At 31.2% G+C, this 27,811-nt stretch overlaps 1 protein-coding gene across 3 annotated transcripts; it reads right to left on the bottom strand.

Moving 5' to 3' along the window:
* Window positions 1-75: 75 nt before the first annotated feature.
* On the bottom strand, window positions 76-27,811 carry LOC134270377 (inositol polyphosphate multikinase-like). 3 transcript variants are annotated; one of them, XM_062752619.1, is made up of 7 exons: window positions 27,702-27,811; window positions 27,196-27,264; window positions 18,169-18,276; window positions 6,384-6,569; window positions 3,852-4,024; window positions 3,536-3,620; window positions 76-3,107 (listed from the first exon to the last, which is right to left on the bottom strand). In XM_062752619.1, exons 3-7 carry the CDS (start codon window positions 18,260-18,262, stop codon window positions 2,659-2,661), a joined length of 987 nt encoding a protein of 328 aa, XP_062608603.1. In that variant the 5' UTR covers window positions 18,263-18,276; window positions 27,196-27,264; window positions 27,702-27,811; the 3' UTR covers window positions 76-2,658. The 3 variants fall into 3 exon arrangements, with proteins under 3 accessions (XP_062608603.1, XP_062608600.1, XP_062608602.1); XM_062752616.1 differs by lacking the exon at window positions 27,702-27,811 and adding an exon at window positions 27,537-27,652; XM_062752618.1 differs by lacking the exon at window positions 27,702-27,811 and having other exon boundaries at window positions 27,196-27,476.

Raw genomic sequence — 27,811 nt, 5'->3', positions numbered from 1 at the left:
TGACTCAGCAAAAAGTATATTTATAGCATGTATATACCGGTATGCATTCCTTTCCAAGAAATGAAAATTGTACTCTTAGTTAAAAATAGTTTTTATTTGTTATGTAAAAGTTGTATGACACTGGTCTGAGAGTAACCAATAACACTTCAAATACACCGTGTATAAAAATTGGATTACAAAAATACAAACTGGTGTGTTGAATGGCTCTTAATGCTTCTATAGAACAATTTAAATTTTCTTTGACAACATTCATCTACCAGAAATACCCTCAAGTTAAATAGATGCAAATGTCTGCCATTAAAATGGTGCAATAAATAAGTGAGAGAATATTCTTATTTCAACCACCAACATAAATAAGAGAGAGAAAAGGGCAGTAAATAAAGGTCATTCAAATCATGGAAAAATTCTTGTAAAAACAAGACAATGTACAAATATGAAGGTTTCAAACATTTGCTTTTGAAAAAAGTCAGTTAATAATTGAAACATTATACTATAAAAGTCATTTGGCACATATTAAAAATGCAAGATAGTAAAAAAAAAAAAAAGAAACCAGTAGTTTACTATAATACCAATATAATAATATACCAGCATGCCAAAATATTTAATTTTATTAGTAAATCCACTAAGGAAAACATTAAAATTTGATGCTTCATTTTTCAGAATAGACTTTTCATCGTGCTCAAGAAGACAAAAAAATATATATCAATGTTTCACTTGGAAAAATTCCATTTAAGATATTGTAAATAACAATGAATATTTACTATGATACTTAGTAGTTCGTAAATGAGAACAGAAAATGACTGCAACTTAATGCACACAGTACGTCAAAACACAGAACAAATTGCAATGCTGGACTTGTATTTATGCACCATATATCCTTGAAACTTATTAATAAACATATTTCTTTAAGCAGTGAACTGGTGAAAATAATGAAAAGTGATAATATGAGAATTTACTGATGAATCTACAATTATATATACTAATGGGCTTTTTTTATCAAACAGAAGAAAAACATAAGACATATACAACTTTCAATTTGAATCCAGTTACTGTATCCTATGACAATGGGATATTAAATATATAAATATATAGTAACCTTAGATTATAGCTATTTTATGGACAAAACAAGCATTGGTTTCCATTTATAAGTAAAAGCTATAATAATTGACGGGGGTTGTTGAGGTGTATGTTTATCATGAAAGGTAATACCATAGCTTTCTATAATGTAGGTGTCTACATATCGTTGACATTGATATACCTAAAGAAAAAAATTGCTTTCATGACAAAGGAAGATTTATTTTAAATAACAAATTAAGAATGGCCTTGACCTTAGATTCATACATGATGTTAACTGAGGTTCAGGGTACATTCCAGTGGAAAGCCACAGTATGCATGGTTATACATGATCTATATTAATACTGTTCCTTAATTTTAAGCATGATAAATTTTAGCTTCGTATCCCCTTACTGAAAATGAACAATTGTATGAAGTATATAATAAATATTTACATACATGTATGTTATATATTACAAGGAAATGACCTTGGAAGTATTGACAAAATGGAATCTAATCGATACACAGAGACCCATGAGCCACATTATCAATGCTCACCTGAGTAACTAACCCTGCTGATCTAGAAGAAAGATTTTTATCTTTTAACATAAATAATTGTGATCCCATGGGATATAATGGTCCCACCCTATTTAATCATGGTCCACACCATGGCTTTGCAGTTAATTAAGGAGAATAAAATCTTTCATTTATACATGCATTAGTTAAAATTTGATCCAGATTTTAGCCTTCTTTTACTAAGATTCATTGTTTTTGGGTCAAAAAATGAATCAAAACAACTTAGAAATGATTGCACATTAATATTTCTTATGTGGTTCTTAAGAAGGTGGATGCAAGGCAAATGGTATTTATAAGAATGCACTTAAGCTCAGGTCATCTAGCAATAAGAACATCTCACCAAAATTTATTTTTAGAGAGCGTTACCATATTAATTCTAAGCAAAATCATGATTCAAAACTTGGGTGGGTAGCTATTAAATTACCTTTCTTACAGAATATGCATTGAAATACTTTTGAAAGAAAAGGCACAAAGTGTTATAGAGCTACTCTGTTGATAAACAATTCTTTTCAAGTATGAAAAATAATTACTCTGACTTTTAAAAGCTGTTCAAAGTGGAAGTTATGAAAGGCATATGACATGAAATTATTTTATACAAATACAGAACTCAATTTGCACTACTTGGAATGATTCAAAAGATCTATTAAAAGCCTTCAGAAAAATACAGGAAAAATAAGAAACAAGAAAACACGGAGCACCTACTTTTGAAATCGGAGAGTACTACAACAAACAATAATTATTTATAGCACAATTAACACATTTCATTTCCTAACACAGATATAAAACATTCAAGAATTTTTGCACCATAGCTGACAAAGGGATATTTTCATTCTAAAATACATATTATTCTCACACTTTTGATATTTGTTCCATCATTATTGTTCTATCATACTTTTGCTCAGTAAGTCTCGTTATATAATTGTAAGATCATTTATAACAAAATAAACATCAACAACCTTCACAGATGTGTGAAAACACTACAGCCTTAAAATTCTCATAAATAAAAATGCCTTAACAGATAATGCTTTACTAACTGTTTAACAATCGATGTAAATCATCAATCAAATGTTTCAATCCAAAAACATAATTTTCATCCTCCTCCGGCATATGGTAAACATGAGCGAAGTCTATCATACGCACTTGAACTTTAGGATGAACAGATTCAGACCGACCGTCCGTCACTAAATCCACAAAATCACTGGAGATCACATCGGAGAAATCATTTTCAATAATGGAGTCTGTATCGCCGTTACAGCAGTTATCGGCGACGCTCCCCTTGAGACCGGCGGAAGACGAGGGCGATTTAGATGATAGGGGAGAGTTCACATCGCCGTCGAACACAATTAATATGGAACTGGCGAAAAAGTGAAAGGTCCGCTGCTTATTGAACCACTCTAAAATTTCCTTCAGCCTCACTATCACAGCTTTTATCACTTCCTTTTGCAAAACGCCATCTAGGGAGAAGAATTTTCCAAACCCTGCAAATACCAAAGGTGTGAATTTTTATCCAGTTCTTTTATATATTTATATTAAAACTGAACTGAAAATTTAATTTTTTAAAACATAGTCTTATCAGAGAAAAATATGAAATATTTGTTTGATTGTTTAATGTTTCTTTAAGAATTTTTCACTCAATGAGATGAGACGCTTGCCAGTGGAAGGCTGCAGTTTTAGACCTGCATGTACTCAGCACTTAGAGCCTTTTGAGCAGTGAGGGATCTTTCTCATGCCAGCATCTACTGTGACACGGGACCTGTTTTCAGGTCCTGCAGTGGGATTTGAACCCGCAAAGATCAACTCCTTACATTGCAACTCTAGAGTAAATGCTCCAACACTGTGCAATGCAGGGAACTACTTCCTAAGTAAAGAGTGCCTTTAATTAAAGTAAACTTTTTTTCAACTTTACCTTTAAAAACAATAGTTTCTTCATTCAAGTTTTTGCAGAAGTACTTGTCAAACTTTTGTGATTTTCCAGTGCTTGGACTATACGTCTGAAAGAAAAATTTTGTATATTAATTAAACTACATTTTGAACCAGACCACCAGTACATAACCACCAAAATCCTAATTAATATATCTAATCTATAAAGGAGAAAATCTTTATTATGACTGGCAGTCATTAATATAAAACTTGAACACAAGTCAAAAATATAGCTAAAATGATTATTTATTTCTTTTTTCCATGTTGGATATAAACTTTTGCAGTTTTTACTCTATTCTTACCTGCATTCCAGAGATCTGGTACCCAATGTTCTGTGCTGGAGGAAACTTGGCAATTTCTAGGGCCATTTTCTCTTGCGAGGCCTGGGGGTCATACGTTTTCCTCCCCATCTTAATGTCCAGAACACATGGATGCTTCATGTCCAAAAGTAAGTTTTCCAGTTTCATAAAGCGAGCTAAAAAACAAAAAATGCAGAGAAGTTATGTACACAATAAAGATATAATTTACTCCCTAGTTCATTTTTACTTCTAGTACAATTATATTTTCTGACATAAAATGCAAATAACCATGGCATGAATTTAGTGTTGAAAAAGGAATATGTTGGTCAGTAAGATAAAACTGAATGTGTATATTAAACATCTCAAAACTAATAGAGAACCAAGACTTGATCTTAATTAAAGCATGTTCTAAAATGTTCTTGTCAAACTTAACAGTTTCTTCATTAAGAAATTTTGATGGGTTGTTTATGTTATCTCCCTTAGCTTTGCATGTAGATATGTACCAAAAAGTTTGTTAATTTATCAAGCTATTACATGTATTACTGTAAATCACCTTTTATTCACGAGAACTTTATTTTCACGTAATTACGCGAGACAGTAAGCTCACGAAAATTTCATTCTTGCGTATAATAGAATTCCTTAAGATTATATAGACCAATGACCACAATTCATGAAAATTTTGTCTCGCTAATAAAGAGTCAATGACTATCTCGCGAAAATAAGGTGTCGCGAAAATTAAGTGATCTACAGTATTATTTGCGATTATATATTCTCATTTGGGAGCATGGGGTATCATTTAGTGAGCTCAGTGCTCAAAGTACCTCTAGCTTAGGATAGGTTTGCCATAAATCTGCATTATCAGAGCATGTAATGTTTTGTTCATTGAAAAATTATATTGATATTCTGTTCTATTTTATAAAATGTTAAATGGCCTGGCCGACAAGCATCATAAATTTTTTTCTCCATATTTGTTTTCAATTGATTTAAAGCAAAAGGCATTTGATAATTTAAATACGATCAATATTCATTTAACTCTCTACTTTTAAATTGCTTTGTTGAATATGTTTCTGGATACAAAATCAATATTTAACCGTTGGGCATGTCATTTCACAAAAAATCAACAATGAAGTATGAGGAAAAAATTTAAGCAGTCAATATAAATTGAAATATGTTGATATGAATATGTGAACATTCAGAAACTGGTCAACGGTACTTGGCAAACAAACTCTCTGCCCAGTAACCAAACAGCTTTATAGCTATGTACACATGGTCTCCACAAATCAACGAAATAAATGACAAAAAATCGCAATCGCATTTTTATGCATGTGTGCCCCATTTATTGAATAATATAAAATTGCTAGAGGCCCCTGACTGGGAAACAAGAAATACTATATTGAAAATTAGCGAATTTATCTAATTATTCTTTTAGCCCTACTTTTATTTTTCTGTTTGTCTTAATCTTATGGAAGCTTGTACACTGGTCTTAACTTTTAAAAGAGAGAAGTTTGGGCTTTCATATTTAACATGTGTATTAATTACCTTTGACAAATCCTTTCTGAACCCCTATAATCTTGAAGTCTGACATACTTCTAAAAATTTTGACCTTGACTATAGCTTCAGCAACTAAAGATATCGAGACAGGGCTATCATATTTTAGTGCATTACCGTGTACATGTAACAAACCCCTTCCAGACTGACTTTAATTTATGACCTGTTAATTAAGTTAATACCTTTAAAAAAATCATTTTCTAATCTATATCAGAAACATATGGACAATTTTCATGGAAAATGTGCATTACCTGCAATAATGTGGCCCAGCTCAATATTTACAATGTTGTTTTTTGCAAAGCATTTGCCCCATTAAAAGTCAATATTGTGAAAATCAGGCAAAGTTACACGTACATGTATATAATTCAAGGTGGGAAATGAAATGTGTTGGGATGCTCAGAACTGCTAAGACGCCCATGGACAACAATGCTCACTGGCTAAGCTACACTTACATGAACATGAAAAATTCTGACTTCATATTGTGGCCACACTCTAGCTTTAAGGGATCATATAAACTGAACATGAATTCACACATCCTGAGGATGTTTCATTTATCAGTATGACTAACACAGTCACAGTGTTTTCTTTTCCTGTAGACATAAAGCTATATATGTAAAACTTGACCCCACATATTAGCCCTACTCTTAGCTAATTTTTAAAAAAAAAAAAATTACAACATTCATTCCTTCACTCTGGAACAGTCAGATTTTCTTTTGTGTTCCCACCTACACCCGCTTGGATTCTTTGTGTTCTTGAAATTTTTTAAGAAATGAAACAGGACAAGACGGTTACAAACTTACAGTATACATGTACCACAGAAATCCCCCCAACACAACGAATAACACCCTGAAAGCAGAGGGACCACAATTCCCTACCACAATTCCCTGAATTTGGTTGTTTTCAAATAAATTTTACAGCTTACTTGATTCTATATGATATAGCTGAAAACTTTTTTAAAAAGTCCAAAATATTAATTAATTGTTTTACCATCAGATTCTTTTGGAGAATGTACCAATCCATGGAATTTTGGCACAAGGTCACGTAATTGTAGCAGCACTTTATCATCGGACTTTTGTTCGGAGAACAGTTCCTGGTAAAACTCCACCTCCCTCTGACCTTTGGGGGGACACTGCACCGGCTTTAATATTGTCCCATCCTCATGTAGTAAGCACCCTGAAAACAAAAAAAAGCATCCCTCTTATTTTCACAGTCTGTAGATGTCAACTAAATTATTTTCATCAAAATTTTAAAATAACTTACAAGAGCAAATTATATTCCAGTGAATTATAAAGTTTAAGATTTACTGAAAAAAAATGAGGGCTGTCATTGGTAACCAAAATGACTGAGAACTGCGGAACAATTATTTCGAGTCGGGTACTGGTTTTTTTTTTTTCTGAATTCAGTTCAGTTCCAATTTGTATAGCAGAAAAGGTTTTACCTTAAAAATGGTGTTTAAAATGAAAGGTTCATTAGTGTGGAAATATTTCGATTACCATTACATTGTATTATGTAATTTGAATCATTTGGTTCAATTATTTTTCTAGTCAGGAAACTAGTTTAAACTAGACATTATGTTGCTGTTTGTTAGGTTAAAAAAAATTGTTTTTTTGGTTGAATATATTATTCAAATCATGATTTTTTATTCTATTGTATACCCAAACTGAAAAACCCGGAATCAAACCTAAATAAAAATTAGAACCAACCTCACCCAGAAGAATATGGAACCGTGACAGCTAGCCCTATAGGGAATATATAACCTTCCTGGAATTCATGCAAACACACTAAAGGGTTTTTGAACTTAAATATTGCTGAATATTGGCACAAGTCAGATATACAAACGCACAAGCTTATTAGTGGATTTGTACAGTCAACGAGTGCCAATATTCTTCTATTCAATATAAGTTCAAGAACTCTTTTATTATATCCTGTGTAGCTAAAACATTTTACCATTGATTGATATTAATTTATTGATATAGCTCAAAATTAATGAGAATTTTTCCAGCATCGATATTAAAATTAATTAAATCGTGTAATATCAGCATCTGTCTGGGAAGTAGGCCTATTCAACATGCGATATATCACATCATTTCACTGACCCTACTAAGTATTTGAATTTGCTTATTGAGATTTTTATTGACACCTAGCTATTATAGGTACCAAATGACTAATTAATATTTTCAACTTTGCGTAAAAATAACCACATTTACGTAGCTGTTGTGCCCTTTCATATATTATTTCATTATTTCATATATCATTATATTGACAACACATTTTTTTGTTTACAATGGGGAGTTCAATATTGAATGCTTACATTTGGAATGTTTCTAGTATGTATATTTATATTATATGTAACATGTGTGTAATACAAACTGAGTGCCAAGATATTGAATATTAAAATTATATAGACTTCTTGCAGTTTTTGTCACATTAAACTATTTATATGCTATCTAATAAAGCAAATTACATAAGCATATATCCATTTAAAATTCTTCTGTAGTAGAACAACCCGAGATCTTGATCACTAAGTGTATTTGTATCCTCCACTAGACAGTTAAACCTGCATATCGATCTTCCTGTTTTGAGCAATATTCCTTTTTAAATGTGAGCTTTAAATTTTTTTTCTGCATTAACCTTCATTACACAACCATCATTCTAAATACCATGTAAGATGACTTCCTTCACTTCATAAAACCTGTAAACGTAATATTACTTTAACTGTAACAGTATAAGTATACTGGTATGTTTTAAAGGAGCATATATGATCTGTTTCTAAATTATACTGCTTGAAGTGGAATGAAATGTCTTTTATTTCCATTATAGATATACTGGTAGATCAGATTGCCTATATTATGCAACCAACTGACCTAATTTTTTAAAAATATATCTTGAGGAGTGGTTCAATTCAGGCATGACTTTGCCACAATGACACATTTTGAATTGATGTTTCATAATAATAAATTACTGACTGAATTTATAATGTTACAGATTCCATAAAATATAATCTATTTTTATCAAACAGATCAAATGACAAAAATTCACTGTGAGCTCCTGTTCTCATCATTCTAGTCATTAATATCTTCACGACTTGTAAGAACGTGTCATATTTCATCCTAATAACAGCATATGCAATGTTTTTTCCTTATAAAATATATCATTTTCGTAGCTTTATTCATTATATATAGCTTTACCCTGGTATTTATAATTTATCTCATACAAACTGCTATTATGTCATTCTTCTTGGACTCGGTGTTACTGAGCTGTATGATTTATTACACCTTGTAAATAACCATGATCTGTGTGGAAATTTTGAATTTTATTAAAGCAATATGAGCTGCATGTTTGACATCGGAAAAAAATGTTGCAAATTTGTAATTAACTATTTCAATGACAGAAAAATAGAACATTTATAAACTTCTTTGTTCATATTTGCTATGAAAGAACTTTTTATACGCGCTGATTGAAGCAAAATTGAATTATTGTCGTCCTGTACAATACTGATTTCTTATATAATACTGTATATTCGGTTGTACAGAAATATTTCTTCTGAAACATTTTTAAATTTTATTTTTGTTTTATTGATCATAAGGGTTTAGATTACATACAAATTAATCATAATAACACATTTTACCAGCAAAATAAAATTCTCAAAAATGCAGCTCATATTGCTTTAAATTACGGACTTCCCTAGCTGCTTTCATAGTATACAATAACAAATATAATATGACACCTACGTCTAGAATTACATATAACAATAATGTCTATCTGTTATTTCTACCTTCAAAGCAGGTGCCAATAAACTGAATAAACAACAAGGAAATTTTTTTCGTAAAATTATATCTTGTATGACTCTTAACATGCTTACTACCAAACTTTTCTGATATAAATATTTCTATTAATAGTGCACATGACCACTAAGTCATTATCAAAAATTGCATTTATAAGTCATCAATCTATTCCCCCATAAGACCAGACATTGCATGAAATCAGTAGATGAATTCATAAATGCTGAATCACATACAGGTCCATGCAGAATTATTGGTATACAAAGTAACTAGAAAACTGACCAGTCAGCAAGGGCCCCGCTATGAGGTAGAATTATAAGGGTGCAGCTTATGGAATGATTTAAGAAATACATGACGAATAAGAAACAGCAACTGTATTCTTAAAATTTCAAGATAATTCCCGAATATCCCAAAAACCTGTAAATAATATCCTTGTATTTATTTTACATAAGGCAGTAAAGAACAACTCAACACTGAATGTATATCTAAATAATAGTGAAGCTTTTGTTATATAAAATGCCAGCCTTCAATGAATGCAAATACATATCATGAAGGCTTGACCTTAACTTCAAAACAAACAGCAGTTGCAGACAAAGGTTTTCATTAATCTTAAAGTGACAGATAAAGATAAGCCTTCTAAATTTTCTGCAGCAGACTAGATAATTAATCCCAAGGGATTAATTGTACTTCTCTCTCATCATTTTCTTCTAAATTTATAATAATAACTTTTTCAGCAATGATAGAATGATCGAGGTTTTTATCCAACTGCCTTAAAAATTAATAATATTCTTGAATTTTCATGACCCCCCCCCCCTCAAAAAAAATTAATAAATAAAAATATATATCTTCTTTAATCTATTTCTTCTTTTTCAAAGTCAATGAAATTAAAACTCATCGTGTAGGCTATTTCAACAAAAATAAAGTAAAAACATTTATACTTCAATCCACATTTCATAGTGTTCATAGCATTCCAAATGGACTTAACTTCAAAACAAACTTCATTTGCAGACAGAGGTGGTAATTAATCTCAATGTGACAGATAAAGATAATGCTTTGGATTTTCTTCAGGAGGAAAGCTAATTAATCCCAAGGGGCTCATTCATTGCAGTATTCAGTTTACAACATTTTCAGAAGTTATCTCTCTTTCCCAATTCATTCTTATATAAAGTTAAGGAATCTACCCCACCACCCCAGCTCCAAACCAGAGGACATAGAGAAACAAACTTAGCATCAAAATATGTCTTTTTGCCTACTGAACTACCATACCAAATTTGAACTTAATTGGGCTACCATAAAAAAAGTTATTAGGAAAAAACAGAAAATTTGTGGACGGAAGAATGACAGACGGACAGACAGACAGACAGAGTGATTACTATAGGGCACCCGCAAATCCTTGCGGGGCCCTAAATATTGATACAGGCTTCTTAGTACAGTAATTCATTAAAGCCAAGTGATCAGGTCCATGTAATAGGAACAAATAATAAGATTAAGGGGGCTCTTTACAATGTTACAACATGGCGTACTTCCGTTGAAACGCCATTTTGGTCCCAAATGATCTGATTCAAATTCACTTAACACTGATAAATCACTGAGTATAATACAACATGCGATATTGTGGATGGAATGTACATTGTATCACCTCAATTAATACAGTGTATTGCCCAACACGCATCCTTTCTTTAAAAATTGTTTGTCAATTTATTCAATTTGTAATTATTCAATTATTAAATAATATATTTACAAACTTATAGAATAAGATTTATAGGTGAGAAAATATGATATAAAATCATGGCTTGTCCATATGTTAATTCATCATTACGTGTCAAAACACTCAGAAATTTATTTTTTCTTCAATAAACATATAATGCTTTCCAGCAAAAAATATCTCTCAAAAATGCAAATTTGATAAGATAAGACATACATGTATGTATTATCTTCCCATCGAGTAGAGGATACTCTGTTCACGATTTGTATACACCCAAATGAATGGTTATACCTGGTGAAATTTAAAGTCTTCATGAAATCACCAAAACGTTTGGACGGTAAGTAGAATTTTGCATGACCCAAACATTTGATCAACATTGATTATCAGCTGTTTGTATGGGAAACGTGCAGGTTTTAGACGAAGTGTGAATTTGGTTGTAGGAATTTCTTTTACCCGCTTTTGGCCATTTATCATGTTTACATGCTTTGTTATATCTAGCACTGAATAACACATGCAAGTTGGATAAAAACGGTAAGTAAATCTACCTTTCTCAATACCATGAATTCACTCAATACATGTCTTTGTCATTGACTGGAAACGTGATGGTTTTCGCTTAAACTCATTTAAAAACAATACATGTACAATACGAACTTCTTTCAATGTCCTTACGTGACATTTTTTTAATACTTGTGCAAGTAGAGTTTATTTGAAGTTTATAAAAAAAAAGAGTACAAAGATATTTGAGTCCACTCTTAAAGCGGATCTCTCACACCTGAATTTTTGTGATGTTTGAAATTTTTGACATTTTTTCAATTTTGTTCAATTTCTTTTTTTCATTGTTTTTACCCTTTGATATTGTATATCTTTTCAGATATTGAAGAAGATCCAACTCGCTATTCTCAAGAAAATGCTGTTTTAGTTTTTCTTTTGTCTATTTTTGAAAATTTAAATAAAAATTATGTTGATCTTACTTTTAACTTTGTTAGTTACTATTTCAATATTTTAAAACATTAAACTTTGAAGAGAAAGAAATATATGCGGTATATTGCATATACTTGCCCCCACAAAAGTTACATTTTGAAAACTTCACGAAATGTGCTGTATTCAATAAATTGTATGAGAAATATAAATTAACAGAACATATTATAGTTTCAAAGCAGTTTATTCACAATTTTTGTTTTTATGACATCACAAACTAGTCCAATTTTAGAAATTTTTTCAGAAAGAGGACAAAATGGACAAAATTTCAACAATTTTAGCTTTTAAATTTATAGAGCGCATGTTTGTTCAGGATTAATATTTACATATTTCATTGATATTATCATTCTACACATTATATAAAAATATTGATCCTGAACACACATGCGCTCGGTGACTTTTACTCAAAATATCGACGAAATATGTACATTTTTCTGTAGAATTCATTAAAAACTGAAATTTACGTCATGTTTGTGACGTCATTACGTACATATGACGTCATCACTTATGAAAATATTCAGTGCTTTGAAATCAGCATATACTCCCTTGTTTAAGAACTTAATTAAATATACCTCCATCAAAGTTTGATTTGGGGGGCAAATATTGGTTATTACCGAATAAAGTTCTTTAGAGCACTGGGCCTACAAAAATATAGATAGGAGGGGTTTTAACAAAATTAATAGAATATTTCAAATATTTCTAAAAAATAAATTGAAATACTTTGGAACCTTATTTTATCGGATATGGGGCATATTTTTAGAAACAAATGCATGCAACAAAAATCAGTTATACTTAATAGGTGTAGAGAGCCCCCTTAAGGCCAACATTTTTTAATATGCAGTTTTACGGGACCGCCGACCCTAATTTGGGCTAAAATGAAATAAAAATAAAAGTCTCTTCTTCAAGTTTTATTTTTGTTTCTCCCGCCGATAGCTTATTTATAGTCACTGAAAAAATAAAAGAAACGTCAACAAAATTTTTACAAGCCTTTCAAAACGTGATTTGTCATTGGCTAAGGTAAATATATCCATCCAGTCACAGTTGACAAAACTAATCTGCATGAATGAGAAGCGTGGATAGTCACTGCATAGCATAACAGTTAGCGGCAAAATGTCAGAATCGTAGTGTTTAATATATTTTTAAATTGACTCAGTCATTTTTAAAAAGTAATATGTCATTTATTAGAAAAAAAGAATATTAATTTCAGATTTACTTTTAATGAAAGATTGAATAAAATAGATGAAACATTAATCTTGATCAAATGTTATGCAGAGGGCCACGTGGAAATTGACGTTCTGTCAACCCGTTGTTTTGAGAGGTTTTAAGTATGTATTATCTTTGACAACTGTTCCAAAGCATTGAAATATGGCTTGAAGATTGTTCTGAAACTTATTTTTATGACAATCATGTTTTCTTTTACATGTAACGGCTGAACAGAACACTGTAGAAATTGGCGTGACTGAGGAAATTCGAGTCACAACTTTCACTCGTTAATATCATGTTAATCACACTTACTACGATTCAAAATAGAATTTTGCTTGTTATGTAACAAATTAATGGACATCAGCGTGGTAATAACAGCTTTCTTTTTTTTTTAAAAAATTACCAATTGGGAAAAACAAAGCTGCAGATGATACATCCATGCAAATATATGACCTATTTTTTTTATTCGAAAGTTGTTGATTAGAACAAGTTTTAACAAATATTCGAATTCTGCAGTAAACAGAGTAATTGTCATTGCCTATTTTACATGTATATACTTATGGTAAATATGTGTATTTTCAACAATCATGTACTTTGAAAGCTGTAGCAATTTTGAGGCAATTTGAATATGATTTCAAGAGAAAAGATATGTTTTATCCATTTTTGTGTATATTAATTTGAATTGCATTGAAAAAGATACACAGATTTTCTTTTACCATTAGTCTCACTTGTGAAATAATTTAACTGATCCATTAAAAGCCTCACTAATTATATATTCTTGCCATTATGATAGCTACTCATAAATCCTCAAATCTTATTATTTATTCAATACCAAAAAAAATATATGATAAAATTGTTTTGCATGCATTAATTTTTTCAAATAACACTCTTTTCTGACAAATTAAGGTATTAAAACAATTCCATTCTTAATTCAAAAAATAAAAAAAATTGTTACACTTTTTGGTTTTATTTTTATTTTTCTGACCGACTGCTTGAATTTGAAGGTTTTATTTTTATTTTTATTTCGACCCCCCGACTCAATTTTTTGAAAAAAATTCCCGTAAAACAGTAAATAAAAAAATGTTGGCCTAAGGCATTCCATATAATTTGGGAAACTAGGAGAAACCATCATGTTGCACTAAAAGAAACGGGACTTTAACAGGCAAATGACAGCAATGTTTGGCAATAAAAAAAAACATGGAAAATGCAAATTCCACAAAATTTTTCAATAAATAAGTCTTCAAGGTGCTGCTGATATTATTGCACTGTCACCTAAAACTGCATGGCCATGAAGTATTCATTTTCTTAATTCAGAGAGCCAAAAGAGGCCCCAAGCATCAGCCGAACCTTGCTCTTTGCTGGCATCAGTGATTTTTGCCATATTTTACAAATTGTGAAAAGTTTAGGCAAGCAATGAATTAGCAACATAAGTTTTGAGATGATTTTTTTCTTTTTTCAACACTATTTATAATCCATTACAACAGAGTTGTAGGGAATAATATTACACTGGTTAGTAATGCTATCATGTGTGTGTGCTTATTTGTGGGTTATGTCCTGTGTGAAATGGAAGTGATGTAATTATGTTCCCCAAACGGAGTTTGGGAACATATTGTTTTTACTCTGTTTCTTATTATTATTATTATTATTTTTTTTCTTATTTGTTCTCCGGTACTTTTTTGTCCGCGAGTGTTCTCAGAAACTGTTCACCAAACTAAGTTAAAACCTTTTTAGGGTTAATGGGTGTGTAGTGTAGGTGTGCGGAACGAAGGTCATTTTGCGCGCATACGCCTGCACGTGCGTGCGCGTGAAATGAGTGAAATGACTGATATATTTAATATAGTCATAACTTTTACATTTTTTGATGAAATGCTTTGAAACTCATTATATAAGGATATATTAATAGTGTTAATAATATAATACTGTCAAATTAGCACGAACTCACGCGCATGCACATGCGCTTTGCTCTGATTGGCTGAAACTAAAAACCTCAATATCTTTTCTGTTTTTTGACAAAATGCTATGAAATTTAAAACATAGGCATACTTTAGGATGTCCTACAAAATGATATATAACAATTGTCATGAAAACATGCGCATGCGCGTGCGCTGCAATCTGATTGGCTTAAACTTTAAATGGCTATAACTCCCTTGTTCTTCAAGCAAACAAGATGGGGTTTAGAACATAGACAGACATAATGGACTGCTACAAGAAGGTATGGTCGTCATGCACATGCATGTACCTGCGTGCACGTGCGCTTTGATCTGATTGGCTGAAACAAAAATATCAATATCTTTTTCGTTTTTTGACGAAATGCTATGAAATCTTGGACATAGGCATGCATTAAGATATCCAACAATATGATATGTAACAATTTTCATAAATGCATGCACATGCACGTGCGCTGCAATCTGATTGGCTTAAACTTTAAATGGCTGTAACTCCCTTGTTTTTCAACCAAACAGGATGGGATTTGGACCTTACACAGACATAATAGACTCCTACAAGAGGGTATGGTCATCATGCACATGCATGCACGTGCGTGCACGTGAAATTGGTAAAATTAAGAATACACCTGAATGATCGTATTTTTAATGCTTTTGGATTTAATGCTTCAATATTTAGTATATCAAGATTTCTAAATAGTGGCGACAAGATGTTATCGTCATTATGCATATGCATTCACATGTGCACGCGTGCTATGCTTAAATTTGAATATACTTGGAATACTTCTGGGAAAACGTTGATAAAGTCTTAAATGCATAGAGTTTGCCTTTTTTAATAAAGCTTACAAGGAATATGGCACGAAAAGGGATTTGGGGAGCGTTTGGGGAACATCTGTAACGGTTCCCGTTACAATTAGCACTAGTTTGTATTGTGATCAACGTCAAATGCTGCCTTAATTTATAGATATGGTCTGTGATAGTGGGGCGCTCAGCTTTGCCGTGTCCATGTCTTGAAATTTTATCTGAACAAGTACATCTATACACTGGTGAGAGGCTCTTATGAAAAAATGGCCAATATATTCAATAACTACCAGTAGTAATCTTTGCCCGTTGAATCCTGTGAAGTAGGTTTTTAAAGATAATCTTTACTTTGTTCTCAATACCTATGTTGCTAAAATTATCTACAGTACATCATTGTCTACAGGCACCAGGAAGTTTTCAATTAGTCCAAGCTCTAAATCTACTTATGATGAGTCTGTGATAAAAGAAACACCCCCCCACCCCTTTATATTTTCCCCTATTTTTTTTTTTTTTTTTTTTTGTTGGAAGACTGAAAATGCAGGAATCCACTTAATATGAAAGGTATTTATCCTTAAAGAATTATGAATAATTAATAGTTAAGGGGTAGATGTATCCACTTTCATTTTGTACCCAAAACAGTTTACAAGTACAAAAATACATGTACCTCTATATTGAAACATAAAAACATTTACCAGCAAGTTTTATAAAATTGCTGAAGGTATATTAAAAGGTTTAAAAGTAACATTGATTTCCAATAATCAATTAAAAGCGAACACTAAATGCACATTTAATCTTTTTTTAAAATCTGGAATCTAGACAAAAGAAATGTTAACAGTGAAATTATGACTGTAATCTGGACTAATATTACATACACCCTAACGTGAAAAACAATTAGCTAATTTGAAAGTCGAACAAGATGAAGATTGGGATAATCCAAATAAATACTACAGTAACTGTACAGCATCATGAAATAGATATAGAATCAATATCTGATTTGTCAGTCATGGTGATAACTAATATCCTGAAAGTTGATAAGTAAACCTCATTTGATCTCTGTTAGATTGCAGACTTCAGGCCATGATTTAGGTCTTTGCCATCATTTATATGTATTGCAATGTTGTTAATATAATTGATTTTTCTTAAGCCTCATTTCAGAAAGACAGAATTGGAATAGAAAGCATCATTAATGCTGGAATTAATAAATCCCTTTTGGTTCATAGACTCTGTTATAATCAGTCATATGAATGATTTCTCATGTTTTTTTTTTGTTTTATCTTGTTCAATCACTCTGATTAATAAGAAACATTTCTCAAATATAATTACAGTACAAATCAAATAGGGAGTGGTCACTTGTAATTTTAGTCATTTTATATATATGAAATGTGCAGCAAGCAAATATAGCCTCATCGCAACTACTGTAGACGTACTTTTTTCCACGGGGTCATAATTCCGCGGAATCTCAATTTCTGTTTAATCCACTGGTAGAAAATTACGCGGATTTCTTAGACTGTCACTATATGCCTTACATTTATATTAAGTACGCTTGGACAAATTTCCGTGGAAAATTTGTAACCGCGTACATAGCGTTAGCCGTAAATTACTACCAAACGGAAAAAAGTACTTCTACAGTATCTAAAGATTTGAAAATGGATATGGATTTCTGAAACAAATCTGACTTTTTTGCAAATCTAATCTTTTAATTTATGTTAATCTTATTAATCCATATAAACATATACAGAGCCTGAAAATTTGTACTGAAAACGAACTGAGGCAAATTGTCTTGTAGACCACTTATTAATAAGCTAAATAATGAAATCTCATGTACTTAGAAGTCACCACGACCACCCACTCACACCATAATTCAATTAACAAAAAAATTAATTTTTAAAAAAGAAATGACAAATGGCTTTCAAGAGATGCATTTTTAAAAGATGTTTTTAAAGAACATTCTTGACTGTGAATATGAAAGCAGATAAGGTTACTGCATCTCCTTGACATTTCTGAGCACCCCTTGTATTGTGTCGTTTATAAAATATTTCTTGAAAATTTTTCTGCCAGAATTTAAAGCTATACAAATGAATAAAGATTCACAAACAAATAATGTGTATTTAAAGGTCTAGTGAAGATAATCCTCTCTTGCTTTTTTGTGCGTTAACATTTCAAACATTTTATCCACTCAAAAAGTGCACACTACATTGTTTGCTCAGAATCTTGATAACAAAAAGCAAGATACTATATACTCTCTTCTCTATAGCACTGAAGTTGACAAGGGTACCTTGTTCTTGTTAATTAACCAGCGATGCTCTACCACTGTACAAGAACAATATATCTAATGTTCTCATCAAATACCTGAAGCTTACCTATTTTGCCCTCTGTGTTTTGGTGGCCTGCCACCTGATTATCTAAGGGCTTGGTACCTGGGGGTAAGGTGGGGGTTCGCTGTAGGGAAGACATTACTTTCTTCAAGACTGAAAAACAAATATTAGTTTTAATGATTTTAAAAAACAGCAACAAAGGCAAGCTCAGGAAAATGCTGACCTAGCAAAATCTTGACTTGTTCAAAAGCTGTTTAAACTATACTAGCTGTTTTACTAACACTAACTTATTTAATAAGACAAATGAACAATTTTTTGTTACCATGCAAGTTTTGCCTGGGGTACCCAGCAAGAACACAATGGACTAGAATAATAAATTGAGGAAATTTGGATCATATTACACAAATTACATTTAAATATTCAACCTTTATGCAATATTCATATGGTTAAAGTTTGTGTGAAATTCAAATACCGTACATGTATCTACATTTTGTAAGACTACAATGCCAACAAGAACCAAACTCTCAAATCTCATATATTATAATTCTTACTTCATTTTCAAAATGATCCACATTTTAAGGAATACTAATAAAGGATTGGGGGGGGGGGGGTTATTCATGTTATGAATTACAGACCAAAGTCAAAATATTTAATTTCGGACTTATAACTGCTATTGGATGGCCGCTGCATGATCTTATCAAAGCACATGGTTCACAATTTTCTGTAATGCTTTGAAGACAAAAGTACTACCCATGTACAAGATAAGAGAGGGCTTGCTGGATTGGTCGAATTTCATGGAAAATAACAATCAGTAGTGCTGTTTGGAGTACAGTATATATATTGCAGAAATCAAACAAGGCTGTACTTCACAGAATTATAAAAATAGAGACAACACATTATCAAAACATTTTCTAGATGTACATGAATACATATTCAGGAAGCTATGCAAGATTCTCTTAAGGAAGCAATCATAATTCATACATAACTAGTTATGAACGTAAAATGTATCTCTTTATGTATCTCTCTGTAGCCTGTGTTCATGATACTGTATTAATGGTTTGTAATACAGTAATACATAAATATTATTTTCTTCACATCCATTGTTAAACCTTATACAGTGTGCAACATAAATTATGATTTTAAAAAACCCCAAAGTAGAATGTACTTAAACATTTTCAGGTCAGTAAGCATTAAGGATAGATTTTCTTGAGGGAGAAATCATTTCAAAATACTTATCTGCCAATTTACTTCCTGATTTTATCAAGTTAAGAATTTTTCTGAAATTTTAAGATTGAAATGCTTCAATGTAAATTTTTATGATGCCTTCAATATTTATTCTAAAAAATAATAGATTACAAAAATGTCAATTTTTAACATAGTGGTTATGAAACTTATGACTTAACAAGCTGCATATTCTTTGAAGTTTATTGACTCATGAGACACTAGTGTCCAATTAAATACAAATGTCCTGTATGAGTTATCGTCATAGCATATGGAACTAGAAATTACTTAGCAAGGAATTCTAATTGATCAGTGCTGGTTACTTTTGACTTTTCCTCTGTATATTCCATTCTCTAAATGTGTCTATAAATGAATGAATGAAAATGACAGTCATATACTGGCTTTTTTAATAACTGACATAATTGTTTTCCTTTGCTGTCATATGAACAGGACATTGTGGGTGTTTTCTACGAAAAGTGAAAAATGAAATGTCCATTTAAGAATTAATAATTCATTTTTATGCTTTCAGTGCATGAATGCATTGAAATGCAGTGGAAAAACCTGATTTATACTTTCTTTAATATGCAAAGAAAATTAGTATTCTTTATAATAATGTCATTTATGTGTGTTATTGAAACAAATAAGCTCCAATGATTCCCTGGTCTAGAGATTGTCAGAGACATTTAAATAAAAATTATTTTTATTTACAGGTTCAATAAAATGCCACCCCAAAGCAGCAAATGTTCTCTTTGAAAAGAAAAATATTCACAGGATTATTAAGGTCATATCTTTTAAAAGTTTAAATACGGAATAACAAAAATACCCTCAGGACCCATCCCTTTAACAATAAATACATGTAATTGTTTATAATCAATGAGTAATGATACCTTATAAAACGTCAAGCATAAACATAAATACTTCATTTCAAAATACAAACAGACATTTATAAAATGATAAATTGTTGATCATTTAACACAGTTAGAGTAATTTGTCATAAACATGAAAAAGACATACAACGTGTTTAATAAGCTACAAAATATTTGTTGAAAATATCAAAATTTATAATTATGATAATTACATAAATATTATTGATTATACATGGTATTTTCATTGAAAAATTGTGTTGATTATACATGCATCATAACTTTTTATTTGAAAATCTTCAATTAATTGTTGATTTTATTTGTATGCTTGTTTAATGTCTCTTTGAGAATTATTCCCTAATACTGAGACACATTGTAAAATTGTTGGTGGGGGGTTTCAAATTTTAGACCTATTTCCAGGGCACTCAGGGCCATTGAGCAGTGACTGGTGAGAGATCTTTTTAGTCCCCAACCGGTGAAACCGGAGGGGACTTTAGGTTTCCTCTGCGTCTGTCCGTCCGTCTGTCTAGCTGTCCTACTTGGTTTTCCACACTTTTTTTTCTAAACGCTTGCAGATATTGAGCTGATTTTTGGTATATGGGTGTATCTTGATGAGTTACAGATCAAGTTTGAATTTCATTTTGCTTCATTGATGTTTGACATAATTATGACACTTATAATTTTTCATAATGGTTTAAGATCAGGTTCGTGCTGCGCTCAATTCCAATGGTCAACATGGTAAATATGAACCGAGAAAAAGACGTTGAAAAAAAATTAAGAGGCAGTCCACCGAAAAACCAGGCAGTATTGTATTAATAGGCGGCACATCGAATGTGAGGAATATTTGGTATTTTATTAAAAACAATACCAGTGTAGTCCAAAAGGAATAATGTAACTAAAGATTTGTTTGAAAATTGCTTATTTAGTAAAATATCCGTGTGTTTTGTGTTTTTGAATTCCCCTATATAAACCATTGAAAGTAGGTAAGAAACAAAGAACTGTAATTTCCAATACAATTTTAACAGGACTATAATTCACGCTTAAATAAATCTAGAAATATTTCATCGTTTTGTTTAAAAAATAAAATCATTGGGAAAAACACTTTTAATAGAAGTTTTCTGGCAAAATATATAGACGTTTTTATGAAAATTTGCGATGCAAGAGTTATCTCCCGTGTCATCGGTAAATCTGCTAAACACATTTTCATCGTAATCCTAATGAAATATTTAGAATCGATACACTAAAGAAAATTATTAAACAAAAAATAAATAATTTTTTTTCAAAATATAATTCATTTTCGCCTCCAAGCATAATATTTAGATTAAAATTGGCTATAATATTCAGGTTAAATCCATTTCCATTGATGTATCAGTGACGTCATAATATTGCGTCACAATGAAATAGTTTCAAGTTTTCCAGAGGAGTTCGTAAATTCTTTGCGTAAAGTGTATTAAAGAAAAATATTTTTAAAAAATGATTTATCTTTTTCTGTTTAATTACTCTTCAGAGTGCATTATACTAAATGTTAAATAATATTTTAATATCAAAATGTATTTCACACAGTACACGGGCGGCGTCTCAGCAAGATGACGTTTTGATAAGTAATTTTATATATGTCCGAGAACTATTTTTTTTTAAATTGATTTACCAGGATATGCGTTTAAATAATTAATGAAGTGTTTATAATGAATATTTCTCATAAAATTGGGAATCAATGATGAATGTTTTAGATTTACGCAACATTAAATTCAACGAAGTTGGTAAATGTAAAAACTAAAACTTAAATACATTTATCTATGCAATCAAATCAAAATAAACGATATACTATGGAATGCCATATACAGCAGCCAACTGCCTACTGCCAACTGCTGACTGCTTACTGCCAACTGCCACACATATTTGAACAAATGTTATATTTATATGAATTTTCAAAAAAAGAAGAAGGTAAAAAAAAAAACAAGGTGCGGATCTAGGACATTTTACCAAGAGGGTCACTCTGGTAAAAAAAAAAAATCAAGCCCAGAAATTTCTTGACAAGAAAATAAAACGAATGTTAGTCCTTTCCTAAATGTGAAAATTTATTTCAGCTGGGGAGAGGGGGGTAATTATGCGTCACACCTTCATGTCTATGACATTTTTTATACCAACTTAACACGAATTCGCGTTTCAGGGGGGTGGGGGTTCTAAGGTCCCTTTTAGTTGATAACTTTTAGTTGGTCTAGTTTGTGCATTAAATATCTTTACAGAATTCAGAGGGGTGATCTGGACCCCTTTCTCTAGATCTAAGCATGTAAAACACATCTTATTTGCAAAAACAAATAGATATATTAAATGTTTAATCGACTTTTTCTTTTTGTTGTTGTTTGTTTGTTTGTTTTGTTTGTTTTTTGTGAAAATTTACATAAATATCAATATAAAAATAAAATTTATTCAAGTTTGTGTAGCAGTTGGCAGTAAGCAGCTGACAGTTGACAGTAAGCAGGCAGCAGTCGGCAGTAAGCAGTTGGCTGTCGTATATGGCATTCCATAATATACAGTTATTAAAATGAAAAAAAAAAAAAAAACTGAAAAATAAGTTATAAAAATATATTTATCGAGTTAAATTTACTGCTGAATTCCCGACTATAATTTGGCACTATAACGGAAGGTGGTTTAGTGAAACAATTTTTTTTTTTGGTTTATTTATTTTATTTATTTAGTTTTATTCTGCGATTGAAACAATCACACGCTCATATTTAATATGGAGCATAAACCTGTGACTATGTTGACCAATACTAAAATGTTTTCATGTTCATGAAACCAATTTTTAAAAATAATGATGCCATGACCCTGTACCCCCCTTCCGCGCTTCTTGCTTGCGATTTTTCGGCTCTTGAATAATTATACTATACATGAAAGAACTTATTTTCTTATTTATATAAAGACAAATTTGTAAAAGAGGAAAAGGCTTTACAGATGACAGGTAAGAAAAAACTTGGATAAAGTCGAGACTTTACACATAAAAATATTTATTGCATTTAGGCAATTTTAATTTCGCTACTGATAGAATTTACTCGATTTTTAATTCCTGAGACATATAAAAAAGAAATTTTACTTGGAAATAGGATGAATAATGAAGCTAGAATGTTGTCTGCTCTTGTTGTTGCATAATGCATGCACAAATACTTTTTTTAAAATACCGCGTATCTATTAAGAAATCAATCAGTTGTTTTACATGTAATCTTCATGTAAGTAAAAGACATTGGTAATTTAAATAATATGTACATTTCAATCTATGGTTACACTCATTTAAAAACAGTAAACTGACTGAAAAGAAATAACAGACAAGCATTTTTTCTGATAAATTAAAACGAAGAGCCAAATTTAGGAAATTTTTCTAAATTTACGGTACAAACCGATCCCGATTGAAATAAAACCGATCCCGATCGAAAATAATGAAAAATTGATAAATTTTTCAAACTTAAGGCACCTGCCACCTATATAATATTTTCAAAAAAATAAATCAAGTAATTTATTAATCATATTACAACAATGAGCCAAATTTGACATTACTATTTTAGTATTTTCTTCTTTATACAATTCCGGTCGGGATCGGTTTCATTTGTGAAAACTATGAAAAATAAGTAAATTTGACTCCTTTTATTTCTTTCAAAATACCTTTTCCCAATGTTTTTATTGAATGACCCAAAAGTTTGTACTTTGTATTCATAATATAAACATAAGAAAAAAAATCTGTCCTTGTAATGTATTGGGTTTTATAACGTAATGAAAATTGGATACTGAATTCAAAAAGTTACTTGCTAAACTCAAATTTGGACCATATACTTTTTTCTATAGAAATATAAATTGGAGTCTTATTCATTAATAGAATAAAAGATAAGAGTCTATGCTATAAATAATATTCATCGACACATCCACCTTAGGAGTATCTGTTACATATAAAACAAAATAAAAACGTAGTATTTTTTTTACCCTCATGTTGACCTTTTTGCACTTAAAACTAAGCATTTACCAAAACTAGGACTAGGGGAGCACTATAAAATTTTTTGATGTTGTCATGTGTAAACACTTGCTTTAATAAGTCTACATGCAAAAAATAATTGAAATCTATGACATACGATGTGCCACCCATTGCCTGGTTTTTCGGTGGACAGCCTCTTAAATGAATTTTCGTCTTTATGTGGATTATTTTCTCAGGTTAAAGGCATTCACATTCACAACCTCAAAATCAAGCAGTTTTACCTTGGTCATAATTTTTGCATATCATAAAATGACATCCTGAAGAAAAAGGGGAACCCGGTAGGGGACATGTATTGCTTATGCAATACTCTCAGAATGCTTGTTTAAGTAGGCATCTACTAATACAAGGGACCTAAGTTGTACAGTCTCATCCAAAGGCCCACAGTGGGATTTGAACCTGTGATAAAGGGATCAACTACTTGCTCCCTGGCTCTCAAGCAAATGCTCTAACCACTGTGCCATGTAGGTTACTTCATTTAGTTTTAAAAACAGACAGCAGATCTGATTAAAATTTTCTACATTATTCATAAAAATTAATTATATTTGTAAAATCTTATATTTCTATGCCTGGAAAATGTCAACATATATTTCATAACTGATCATAACCTACACATAAGTAGATGACATTTTATATGTTACTTTTGTTGTCTGGATTTTAATATACATGCATGTATTGTCACTTGTAAATTATAAATTTTTTTAAAATCCTTTTTCCTAGAAAGCTTTATCATCCTAAATTATATAAAAACGTATTAAATTTCAGGTATCTCAAAAAGCATGGAAATTTGTTCATCTACTGCACTGTTTAACAACTTAAAAAATTTAAAGAATCTGCAAACACTGAACAAAGAGAAACAGAATTTAAAGAAATCATATCATGCTATACCCCTCCTAAATCCTAAGTTGATTATCCGATTGCATGGTAAGCTGCATAAATCAAAGTTTCTTAAGCTCTGCATGAGAATTAAAAGGTAGCCATCATAAAAATTATGAGTATATACAGTGTTTACACATGCTATAATAGTATATGCAAAGTTTAGTAATGAGTATGCTGGCTGGTGCCTTGCATATAATTCCAGGAAACTGCAAAAAAAACCTGCAAGTCCATCTGCCTACTTATCCTAATTCCTAGAAGCTTTAACAGGTTGGGACCAATCGCCCAAATGGGATATAATAGTCCGTTTGGGATATAATATCCCAAATGGGCTATAAATTTACAGTGCAAAAATTGAAAATTTTTATTTTGGCTATAAATATCATAAATCCGCATCAGGACACTTAAAAAGGAATAACTTTTGGTTAACAAGTTTTCCTGTATGTCATTTGTTTAGGAGATCGATCCCTCGGAAGTTCTTTAACTTCTTGGGGATCAATCTAACAAATGGTAGGGTTGCAGAAAAACCTGCTTACCAAAAGTTATTCCTTTTTAAGTGTTTTGATGCGGATTTGTGATATTAATAGCCAAAATAAAAATTTTCAATTTTTGCACTGTAAATTTGTAGCCCATTTGGGATATTATATCCCAAACGGACTATTATATCCCATTTGGGCAATTGGTCCCAACCTGTTTAATGCCAAGACTAATTTATTTTTATCAAACTATTCCCAATATGTAGTCCACTAGTCCCCACTCCAAACCCACCTTCTAAACCCCCTCCCCTCAGTCCTTAACAGTCCACTAGTCCCCACCCCACAGACCTTATTTGCAGTTCTAGGAAACTTAATTCAGTTCAAAGCTCTCTCAATATCTGGGTGCACATTACTTCTTAAAACATGTACCAATTCAAGAAAGAAGCTAGTTGTAATTTAAGCACACATTTTCCAACTGAATAATGAAAAAAAAATTGTTGTAAAGATGAATTACAAGATCTTATTTCTTATGTCATAACAAAGGTCACTAATCCCAAGTTTATAACATGTATCAGGGACTAGACTGAGCTTAATTGCTAATGTAAGTTAACACCTACTAAATATGCTGGAAAGCTTTACATTAAATTGAAGGTTATGTTAATTAAATTGAACTCTTTTATTTGATATCAAATTCTTTCCTCATGGATACTCTGTCCAATCAATGGTGAATGATATCTTTAATCAGTTTTTACCTATCCACTGTTCCAGAAGGAAATATAATTAATATATTTTTAAATAATATCTAATATTTACTCATCTAGAAGTGAATAGGAATGGGCAGTAGACTCAGCTATTTTAGCCCTAATCCTATGTATTTATAAAGTAATTACAAATTAACATATAAAAAAGAAAAACAACATTTACTTATAAACACGGAGATATATCATGCACTGTTTACTGTTCATCTCTTTGAAGGTGGAAATGAGCCTCCCAGTGCACATGAAAGTAAAATAATGTGTTTTTATCCTACATGACACACTTTGCTAAAGGGAAGATTTGATTCATCTTGATACATGTGGATAAGTGAAATGCACCTCATGAAAGGCATGACAATAGCACAATATTTAGTCTTCTATTTTTACTTCAGTATTTTAAAAGAATGCTAAAATGTTATGGCTTACTATTTGGTAAATATCATTTTTTGTTGTACAGATGCACCAAAGATTTAATTTAGTTCTTCACACATGCATTGTAAAACTGGAACAAATTATTCAAAGGTATACATATTACAGATTGATAGATCTGATAGATGCCTTACTTATTGCAAAACCCCCGCTTATGATGATCGACATTTTTAATCTATACCTATTTAAATTTAATTGTTGCTTGCACAAGAACAATACAGCTCTGAACTGATTATTTGATATGACATAACATCAACTGACAATTTTTCAGATATATTCTCAGACAAAATACAAGACATGGTGCCAAACATTTCATACAATACATGGTTAACCATTGTTGACAAATAGAATTTAACCCCCCATGCAAGTTTACCAAGTATTTAAGAAACTACCTATTGTATTTAAAAAAAAAAAAAGGCTAGTTAAGTACTTACCAATTTTTTTCAGCCCGGCTTTTGCAAGAGCAGACCCTGTCTTGACCCTTGGATGCTGATGCCCACTATCTGAAAATGTGATGTAGACATTTTTGATATACTGAAGAATCATTCTAAATAATAAAAAAAAATCCCGTGTTATTTCAACGCCATCTTATCGATTCATCCGTGTCACACAAAGTAAGAGGCCTTTAAACTTCGATGTGTACATGTTGCCAGGTGCTAATAAAAATAGAATTTGTTCCGACTAGCAAACCTCACGTGTGAGTTAGCGCGATTTGCTTTTCCTTGAAAGCAAAGAGACGAATCACACCCACACGTATTCTCATACTTTATACTACCTGAATGCCTTGAGTAATTTGTTAAAAGACTCCATTGTTTTTCTGTATATTGTGATTGATTTGGATGTATGGATATGCGGAAGCGACTTACGAAATTATATGTAGGAAGGGACATAACTCTAAAAGTTTTCTTATACCTTCATTGTAATAAACTGACATACTAACCTTCGAGTTGAGAAATTTAATGCCTATTTTATTAGGTCATTACTTATTCACGGCCACTTAATGGGTATTACAAAATGCCCAGACATACAAGTTTTTCATGACAACCTTCA

Source organism: Saccostrea cucullata, unplaced genomic scaffold (assembly GCF_032062105.1).
Source record: "Saccostrea cucullata isolate Sc308-1 unplaced genomic scaffold, CSIRO_AGI_Scuc_v1 ctg4099, whole genome shotgun sequence".
Taxonomy (NCBI): domain Eukaryota; kingdom Metazoa; phylum Mollusca; class Bivalvia; order Ostreida; family Ostreidae; genus Saccostrea; species Saccostrea cuccullata.
Note: the sequence above shows the minus strand (reverse complement) of the source record. Positions and strands in the feature narration are given on the sequence as shown.